Raw genomic sequence first — 9,772 nt, forward strand, 5'->3', positions numbered from 1 at the left:
ATTCATTGCTATTGTTTTTCTTTATTTTTTTTTTAAATCAGCCTTTTTATATGATTAGAATGTTGCGATAGCTCTGACATTTAAAAATTAAAAATACACTTTGACCCTCCTTAATACAGTTTCTCGGTATTGGCATATTTCTCAAGATCAGAAGACTTAAATTGACCATCAAGATTTCCAATGACAGTGAACTTTTCCCATAAAGTCCCCCAAAATAATATTTTTATATAAAAAGCTACCTCAGTGCATCTTGGCATGCTAAAAAAATAAAACCAAACAAAGCATAGAAAAGCTACTTTGAATCAAGTTCACCTTCTTTGTGCGTGCCCGTGTGTGTGTGTGTGTGTGTGTGTATAGACTGCGTGGGCCTGGAATGGACAGCGAGTCATACACATGCCTAGGATGACTGAGAAATTACATGCGAGAAGCCATTAATCCAATTAATAGTACCCACATTGCATAGAGTCCACAGAAAACGCTCCCCAATTACAAATCCCTTTGGTATGTGTGGATAAAAAAATTAAAAAAAGAGTAGTACGTAAGTCACGAGAAATTTGGGCAGATCTCTGTCGAAGGGGATGAGGATGGAAAATAGTTAAAATCATGAATGATAGCAATTGTGTTCCATTTTTTCCAGAAGAGGAGAAATACTTGTGGTTGGATATGTCATATTCTCATCCAAATGGAGAAGTCGCATGTGCGTCAAATCTTAAAACTAAATGAAACATCATAGAATAATAGAATCCTAAAGTGCATTAGTGGAAGGCTGTATGTCAAGTTCATCGCAGTGGAAACATGACTATAAAGCTCAGTAGAGCAACTTAAAAAGAAGAAGAAAAAAAGAGTCAAGAGTTGGGAAATAATACTCTCAATGTGTCAAGTGACCTAAACAAGCAAAAGAAAAAAACAAAACAAAAACAAAGGAGAGTGAAAAATGGACTACAGGTCGCGTAGTGCAGAATGAGGATGAGAAATGTTCCAAACAAAGCAACATTTTCAACGAGGTGAAGATGAAGATGTTTATTTAAGGATTTCTACAACGGGCAGGTGAGTTTGGAATGCTAAGCAATATTGCATTTGAAAGAAAATGCACATTCTGGACTGCGTTGAAAATGTTTTTTTTGACAAACATGAGGCTGGAAGGTCGAACAAAAACATGTTAGACAACACAAGCGCTAATGATGTCAATCTGGCATGCGAAAAGTCATCTGAGAGCTGACTGTGTCACCCTTAAAAAAGCCAGTCCACCAATCAGCAGCTGCTGCGTGGAAGTTTTAACACTTGTACTCTCTGTTCGACATAAACTGGTGTCACCATTGAAGGTTCCGTCCAAAATAAACCATTACACCCATGAGAAAAGTAACAGGGTAGCAAATCTGTACTAATTTTAGCTTTACTCAGAATTAGAAGATGGCTGTTTATCTTGCTCAGGGGTATCCAAACTTTTCCGCATTCAGAAAAGGGCAAAAAAAATCAAACGTGTTTCTATTTTTAACATAAACTTGACATGAAATATAGATTTTATGTCAATTATTGCGATTACATTTAGATTGACGGAGCCATACAAAAAAAAAATCCAAGTGCCACAACATGTTCATGTGCAATTGAGCAAAAAATGATTCCCACTTGATGCCCCCCCCCCACCAACCCAATGGAAAGAGGACCCCAGCAGTCAGTCCTCTTCCTCAATTTTATTGTTTTCATGGTCTGTGAATTAAGCACTACCCAGCAAGCTCCTCTCTGGGAACAGCAGGTTAAAATACACTTGATGTTGTGCCAAAAAGTGTGCATTTTCTCCAGCTACGCTCGAGCTGCACAGTTTTATCTCTCTCCAAGAAGCGGTTGTGCCCACGGACAGTCTCGGCGGGATGAACGAACCGAGAAGAAGAAAAGAAGCCAAGCGCACCAGTCTAACCAAGGCAGGGAATAGAGAAGTATAGTACCACCATATTGTCACGTGTGTTCAATTCAGGTTTTTCTACTCCCTCTATTGGGGAATTTTAGGTACTTACAAGACGGATTGGATGGTTTTTTTGCCATTAGTGGAGTGGATGCTTCGAGGGAGGGCGCCAAAGCTCGTTCACTTTGTTCAAGTTGTTTTTCTTGGTGAGGACAGTAACTCAAATGGCAACTCCTCTATTATTTGTGGATTGATCACAACAAAATTTTCTATTTAGATTCTTGATTTGTATACGCACCCATCCTAGGAGTCATATTTTGATTTTTTTTTTGTGTCGAGGCTGATTTAATAAATGATTTCATTCCCTTTATAACTGTATTTTCTTTTACCTAGGGTTAGTTGTTGTTTTTTAGATGATTTTTTTGCAATAAGTTATTAAGGTGCCCTTTGTTTTTATTATCAGATATTTTATACTAAATTTTAAAAAAATGCTAAAAAAAATAAAAAAATAAAAAAAAATGCTAAAAAAATTAATTAAATAAAAAATGCTAAAAAATAAAAAAAATAAAAAATGCCTAAAAATACAAAAAATAATGCTACATTTTTTTTATTAAAAAAATGCTAAAAAAATAATTAAAAAGTGAGGCGACATATTTTCCAAAGGGTACTGAAATGTTAATCAGCACATTTTAATCTCTGGGCCACTCATCTGCTTATTAAATTGGAAGTCAAATCATTGAAATCAATACAAATTGAGATATTTTTCAATTGTGAGTTTCTGAAAATTATCCACCACAAATGTAAATACTTCTAGCAGTTAAGAAAACAAGTAAAGAGTTAAAAAAAATAGTTTTTCCATGGTGCATAAACTATTTAAAGGGCAGTAGAAATATGAAAACATACAAGTGTGTGTTTCTGCGGTCTACTACTGCTCCAATGGAAAAAAAATAATCTTATTGAAGATGAGTGATAATGTGGGGTTGTGTAATAGGTGTATCCAATAGCTCTGCGCTTGTACTTTTCAAGGTCGTAATTTGATCAAAATGTTTTTATGCCAACACTGCGGTGTGCCGAATTTTATGCTCAGCCATTTTACTTGGCTTTTCAATTTAACTCAGTGACTTGATACAATATTGTTGCATTCTAGCTGTCATAGATCAAGTCGCCATGGTGATTGCAGCCCTTTCGATTGTTTTGCAAAACCTATTTAAGAGTCTCTGCTACCCTCTACTGATCATTTAACGCGTGATTCGCCACAAGTGTAACGTTGTTGCGTAGATTAGAATGCGTTGCTGTGCTGATGAATATGGTGTATAAAATACAAGTATTATTTTAAAAAGCGAACAGCAAAAGCTTCATTCATAATCAGTTATTAAATACAAACCCAATTCTATTCACGCGCTTAGTTTTCATATTACAATTTCACTAAAACTTCTGTCGTCTTCAATCGAGGCTACTTGACTTAGGCGAAAGAAATGAGCTAATGTTTGGTTTTGATCCTTTGAAAAGATAAAATGCTGAATTAACAAATCCAAAGAGACCATTTGCATTTTTTTTCCCTGAACAAAAATAACACTAACATCTTTAAAGGAAAAAAAAAGAAAATTAAGAATAGATGAATCCAAATATTTTATGTTTTTTGTTTGTTTCATTGAAGATCTAAACAAAAAATACAGGCAAATAAACTTGCTATTAGAAAGCTCTAAAATTAGGACTGTTTAGGTAAATAAATAAAAAAGCTCTAAATTTGTCAACCATCAATTTTGACCCCCTCCCTTAAATCCTACCAAATCCAAATGTTTAACAATTCCATGCAAAGATGGATCCAAGTTGACGTCAAACTACCACACAACCCAAATGCTGCAGGATCAAACAAAAAAACGCTTCAACAATCCAATTCCTAAAAAAAAAATGCTCAAGAGCAGCCTCAGCAAGGAGCACAGAGTTCCATCATGAACCCAATGACACCACACCCTTGCCGACCTGGACTGCTCCCACTAGATGGCGACATTTCCCTCAAAGTCTGCTCTCAAAGTGGGAGGGTATTCGTCGGGCTTTTTAAACACAGCAAACTGCGGCGGGCATTGCACGTCCTGGTTCGAGTCCAGGTCCCAACGAGGGCTACGTGACAGCTCTGATGACAGATGGAGCAAGAGCAGCGAAGGCGAGCAGATGTCTCTGCCCGCTGATCTAATCGACCGTGCTGCACGGTCCAAAAAACCCTCAAGAGATGCGGGGTAAAGATTGAAGACAGAAAAAGGAGGGTGAGTGGGTGACAAAAGGGGGAGAAGTATGGGAGGGAGAGAGTTCTGGGAGGGAGGCGGGCGCCAGAGTCATTTTATCCTGGCGCGCATGCAGTCGGAGGGGTCAGCGAGTGCGATTGTTCCAGGACTGCCTGTCAAAACAACACCCGTGCGTGCCCCCCTGCTCTGGACGCATGCACAAATCCGCGGCGAGACCTCCGTCCCGAGCGTCCACCGACATCCCCGCCGAGCTTTTTTTTAAGAGCTGCGTCACACGCTGACGCGCGGAGGCAAGTCCGCAACGGTGTGCGCAACTTCTTGGCAGGTTCAAAAGGTAGAGGTGGTCTTACCTCGAGGCGACGAGGCGTTGGGGTCGACCCGAGACTGCGTCTTCTTCATCTTCCCGTGGAGAACCCACTGCGGGGACCACAGAGAGAGGGACAGTCAAACGCATGGCGGGGACACGCTATCAGAGTGAGCAAAACAAGGAAGACAAGTGAAAGAGGGGGGCTACAACACACAGAAAGGGAGGGACGGAGACGGAGACGGAGAGAAGGTAGAGGAGTGAAAGTGTACAAAACGCCACTTTGAAGGGTGGGAGAGGCCAAGAGAGTGGTGGAGAAAAGGGGGAGAGAAATAGAGAGAGAGAGGGAGAGGGAGAAAGAGAGAGAGAGAGACCTGGAGGAGCCAGAGGTTATTGCTGTTGTTGTCGAGTTCAGGGCCGGAGGGCACAAGTGTTCAGCACACAGACACAAGAACAGTTCCATGACTCGGGCAGCCCATATTACACAACTGTTAAGTCAACAAAAGCAAAAGATCTCGTCTTCCCGTTCGTGCAACGCTATCACCACCATCTATGCTTTTGTTTATGGCAGAGGGAGCAGCTTCCAGGAAGCGCTATGTAATAAAACAGGGGTGCCCAACCTAAGGCCCGCTGCAAATTTGGAAAATATCGCGCAATATGGCCCGCACAAGAAGCTGGAGTTCAGCCTAGGTTTGGTAGCTATGGGTTCTGTCAGGTTTTGGGCTTTAGCCTTTTTAAACCTATGTGACCTGTCCTGGTGATTGCCCATTGAGCACACCCATCGTTGCCCTAGGTTTTGTATTTAAGGCTTTCTTATTTTTCTAATAAGTTATTAAAGTTACGTTAGTGCTCTATTTGGGTCCTTCTCCACAAACCACGTGAACCTGTAACAATGTTGTTGTACTTCTCAGCTTGAACAAGATGGTGTAGAATTTCCGTATTTTGTTTTACACGGATACATTTTTATAGAGGGAAAAAAATGTGATCAATTGAGCTATCTCGGTTGTGATTTATTTCCTTTTTTCTGTCATTTTTCTCCGTTTTGCAGGGTTTTTTTTTTGCATTCTTCCTTTGCTTGCTCCTACCACTTCATTCACTACCCCTCAGTTATATATGGATTGGACCTCTCTGACCGCCAATGGCAGGCAATAAGATAATACCTAAAAAAAAATAGACAATTCATTTTTTTTTTTTTTAAACACTTTTTACCCAATTCCGATGCCGTTTCCAAAATCAAAGTGGGAAAATTTCAAGTTAGCTCTCGCACAATTAGATTCTTCCATCAGAAAAAGTAGTTAAGGCTTGGGGGGGGGCTAGAAATGAGGTCTGACATGAGACGTTCAATTTCCCGGGTAGCCGAGCAAAACAAAAACAACACGTCCAGCGTGGGCGTGCCGTGCCAACCAGAAGCGCGTGCTCACTCAGAAGCAATTGCGCAACCCAGTGAGGGAGAAAAAGGGGGACAAGCTTTCACAGTCTGACAGTTTCAAAACAAAGAGTGACATTAACTCTGTCACCCAAATGTCTCCAATAGTGCGTAATCGGAGTCAACGCACCAAAAACAAACACTAAAGACTAATATATTCAAATATCCTGTAAAAGTCAAGCCTGCGAAATGTAACGAAGCAATCTAAAATCTTGAAAATGTGTACGAATAGTTCTCAAATGAACTTGAATAACCTGTAAACAGCGGCTTTTAAATGTTGAAGAGTAGCTCCTCCGAGAGAGCACGCCGCTTGCGGCGCGTGCGGCTAGCCGCATCCTCTTGTCGTTTACAAAATAAACACTTTGTCGTCACACACTTCGAGGCCTCTCCGAGCGCACACGCTGACCTTACGCTGGCCCGCAAAGTCGTAAAATGTTGTGCGGCTTGGAGGATTTTTTTGTGTCTGCTAACCTCTGACAGCATCTGTTTCATGGAAAAAATAGGAGGTGGAATAAGAGGGAAATATTGTGATGATCCCAGATCCCATCGTGTGATCGTAAATCGGGCCCGATCACGTCATTTTTAAAGCATCGGGTAAAAAGATTGTGTTTTTACTTTTTTTTTCCTTATTGATAGACATCCAATCTAATTTGACTGTTGATTACGGGTTTTTTTCAATACATCGTGATACAACATCATACCTGTCAACCTCTGCCGATAACTGCCCTTATAAATGATTATGATTCCCCTTACAAACCCCAAAAAAACAAACACCGTACGACTCGTACGCGAAATTTTATTACTATTGAACCACTCGTTATTTATTCCTTTGGCAATATATGGCGAATTAGAAGAAATTAAACATTTTTCCAATCCAATATCCTGTTTTGGGTGTTTTTTCAGAGGGTTGGAACAAATTAATTTGTTTTCAATTCATTTCAATGGGAAACGTTCGCTCGAGTTACGAAAAGCTCAACATACGATCTCAGTCTCAGAACAGTTTACGATCGTATGTCGAGGTACCACTGTACTTTTCAATGTTGTCTTAGGTAAAAAGATCAAATTGACATGTTATGGAAATATCCTACCTTTGAAACAAGCTCCTGGGATTTAAAACATGTCTCCACTTGACCTGTAAACAAAACAAAAAAATCTGTAACACTTGACACAAAAGTACACTGGTTTGAGACAGTAAATTAGTTTTTTTAAATGTCGAATAAAGTTGTTTTGGAGTCACTATGCAAAGGCAAAGGATATACCTATACAGTAATATGGGCTTAGTTGGTGAGCATATGGAAGTTTTGTGTTTTGTAAAGTGGTAAGAACACAAAATGTTCATCGGAAAAAAACAGTTTTGAGACATGAAAGTCTTCGGTGGCATTTACAAAACAAACAAACAATCATACAAACAAAGACAGATTCAAGGATGTGAAATTGGGTGGTTACAAATAAACACACTCACATGCTGACTGAGTATTTCAAAACAAAGTGGCGATGAATAAAAGTCATTTATGAGTGGACTCAATTAAATATGTATGAGAAATTATTAAAATTCGAGAATGGAATGTGCAAGTCAAAGCAGAAGCAAATTTTTGGTCCGATACTTTGCCAAGCTAAAAATGAAATCTGCATGAACTTGAAACATTAGATCCACAAAATATAATGAAAAGACAGCATCTGGTCGCGTACTGTAAAGTTTTAAATGAAAACACAAGTGCAATCATTGTTAAATAATTAACATTACCGTGTATTCACCTGCAGACTTGGTTGACTTTGCACTTCTTAAAAAGAAAATCGAATAAAAGTTATCATAGCTTTAGGGGCGAGTAAACAAAGCCTTAAATAAATTTAAAACTTCAGCATTAACTTTAACACGATAGCGACCAAGACGCTAGATGACACTAGCACGTGTATACAATCAAAAAGAAAGAGGAAGAAGGCGTCCTCCGAACCACTAGATGGCGATGACACTGTTTTTTTTTTTAATCCATTCAAAAAGTAGAAAAAGGCACCGGTCAACGCTTGTTCGTTACGTGGAGCACATTTTGAGTAAGTAACTTTCTAACGTCTTGTGAATAAATATTTACAAAAACGTTGTTACATTAATCCAAACCGTGGAATTAAAGCTCAGAGCCATTGTCATAGAGAGCGACGGGCTGCTGACGAATATTGTGTAGGCGCAAACCGAATAGAATAGAACGTTGTCTCGCCGAGCAATTTCCGCACTAAAATTGACGATCACATTTACCACATCTAGTAATTGTGCTATTTTAATCTCGCAGGCCGAATGCTTTATTATAATATACTGTCTACAATGACAAAATAAGCGTGACAGTCTATAAAGAAACACAAGATGGTGTCTTGGAGTCAACTGTAAGTAGAAATGCATATTTTGTGCAAAATTGCGAGGTTCCCGGTATGCTTAAAAAAATCTTACAATCAGGATTAAGTTTTTACGACATTTTTCTTAGCTATAATTTACAGCCAATCTGTAATGTTGCCAATTACCGTTAGTGTTGGGCGATATGAACAAAAATTGTTCACGATATTGCCGATTTTATATCATGATAGCAATAAGCAACCATTTTTAGATTGCATGACAAATCATACTGTGATTATGACAGCGTTATAAAGTGGCATTCTAAATCTAAACAGGTGACACAATGTCATGCATATTTTTGCATGAAAACTATAAGACTATATTTACAATTTTTATATATGCATTACATACACACAAAAGTATATAATTCTTAGACTGGGGTCATTTAAGAAAGTACATCTAATCAGATTTCAACATGTGTGTTCTAGGTTAAACATGGACCTCATCAAGGGTCCATTGGACATGCTAAAGAACCCATTAGGCATGGGCATCACCATCGGACTTGGTTGCGGGCTCCTCCTGGGTTGGCAGCTGCGTGCCTTCTTGGGTCCGTCCCCCAAAAGTCTGATGAGGTCCATGGGGGCCGGCTCCCCCGAAGCATCGGTGATGGGAGAAGGAGGGGGCTATAAGATGATCCTGGTTGTCAACTGCAACCTGAAGATGGGCAAGGGTAAAGTAGCGTCCCAGTGCGCCCATGCGGCTGTGGCGGCATACAAGCAGGTCCAGTCCAGAAACCCAGACCTCCTCAAGATGTGGGAATACTGCGGTCAGCCCAAAGTGGTGGTCAAGGCCCCGGACGAGGAGACCATGGTACAGCTCATGAGTCTGGCCAAGGAGTTGAGGCTGCCCGTCAGCCTGATCCAAGATGCGGGAAGGACACAAATCGCCGCCGGCTCCCGCACCGTGCTGGGCATCGGTCCGGGTCCGTCCGACCTCATTGACACTGTCAGCGGGGACTTGAAGCTTTTCTGAAGTTGCTCCTTTTCATACCAATGTCCTTGAAAATTATGACAAATTAAAATGCCACCTCATTTTGCAATCTCTACAGCTTCTACACTTTTCATATCAACCTCAAATTTGATCATGTGTGGCTTTCACTCAAGACAGTTGCTAAACAAGGAATTGATAGGACAAGTCGTATTCACATTTCAGCATGAATGAGCAATGAATTAAGTAGATATCATTGTTAATGCAGAGTCCATGGACAAAGTTGAATTAGGACATTTTATCTTATTCCTACCAATTACAATGCATTTTTAGAAGCTACATAGAAAATTGCTGCTTTAATGAACAGACTTATCTGTCCTGAGATCAAAATGTTAAAAACCAAAAGAATGCTGTGAAATATTTTAAAATCAAACATGTCATGGGAAAGAACTTCACAACACCCTGTCCAGTGACAATAAAGTTTCAATTCTTAGAAGCACAACTTGTCATTATTCAAAATAAGTGTTACCTAAAATTCCAATTATAAAGCATGGCTATAGAGAAGTGACCACAAATATCAATGGCATAAAAT

The 9,772-nt window shown here is 39.7% G+C and overlaps 2 protein-coding genes across 7 annotated transcripts in view; one reads left to right on the plus strand and one right to left on the minus strand.

The window, feature by feature from the left end:
* The window catches only part of LOC144067819 (ribosomal protein S6 kinase beta-1-like), a 44,513-nt gene extending 36,639 nt beyond the window's left edge, over positions 1-7,874 (minus strand). Inside the window, exons 1-3 of one of the 4 annotated variants that reach the window (XM_077591795.1) lie at positions 7,629-7,874; positions 6,962-7,005; positions 4,494-4,560 (exon numbers count right to left, since the gene is read on the minus strand). The gene's annotated coding sequence lies outside the window, so the exon portion shown is untranslated. Of the gene's footprint in view, positions 1-4,493; positions 4,561-4,821; positions 4,865-6,127; positions 6,251-6,961; positions 7,006-7,617 lie in introns of those variants that run through there. The other 3 variants (XM_077591794.1, XM_077591798.1, XM_077591796.1) reach the window with 3 other exon arrangements.
* Positions 7,830-9,682, plus strand: ptrh2 (peptidyl-tRNA hydrolase 2). 3 transcript variants are annotated; one of them, XM_077591800.1, is made up of 3 exons: positions 8,031-8,046; positions 8,156-8,246; positions 8,682-9,682. In XM_077591800.1, the coding sequence occupies exons 2-3, from the start codon at positions 8,227-8,229 to the stop codon at positions 9,223-9,225; spliced, it is 564 nt and encodes a 187-aa protein (XP_077447926.1). In that variant the 5' UTR covers positions 8,031-8,046; positions 8,156-8,226; the 3' UTR covers positions 9,226-9,682. The 3 variants fall into 3 exon arrangements, with proteins under 3 accessions (XP_077447927.1, XP_077447925.1, XP_077447926.1); XM_077591801.1 differs by lacking the exons at positions 8,031-8,046; positions 8,156-8,246 and adding an exon at positions 7,830-7,922; XM_077591799.1 differs by having other exon boundaries at positions 7,969-8,246.
* The last annotated feature ends 90 nt before the right edge of the window (positions 9,683-9,772 follow it).

Source organism: Stigmatopora argus, chromosome 22 (assembly GCF_051989625.1).
Source record: "Stigmatopora argus isolate UIUO_Sarg chromosome 22, RoL_Sarg_1.0, whole genome shotgun sequence".
Lineage (NCBI taxonomy): Eukaryota > Metazoa > Chordata > Actinopteri > Syngnathiformes > Syngnathidae > Stigmatopora > Stigmatopora argus.

Coding starts and splice junctions, on each gene's coding strand:
- ptrh2 (XM_077591799.1), top strand. CDS start 8,227: ATGGTGTCTTGGAGTCAACT. Junction 8,247..8,681: donor ATGGTGTCTTGGAGTCAACT/GTAAGTAGAAAT, acceptor TGTGTGTTCTAG/GTTAAACATGGACCTCATCA.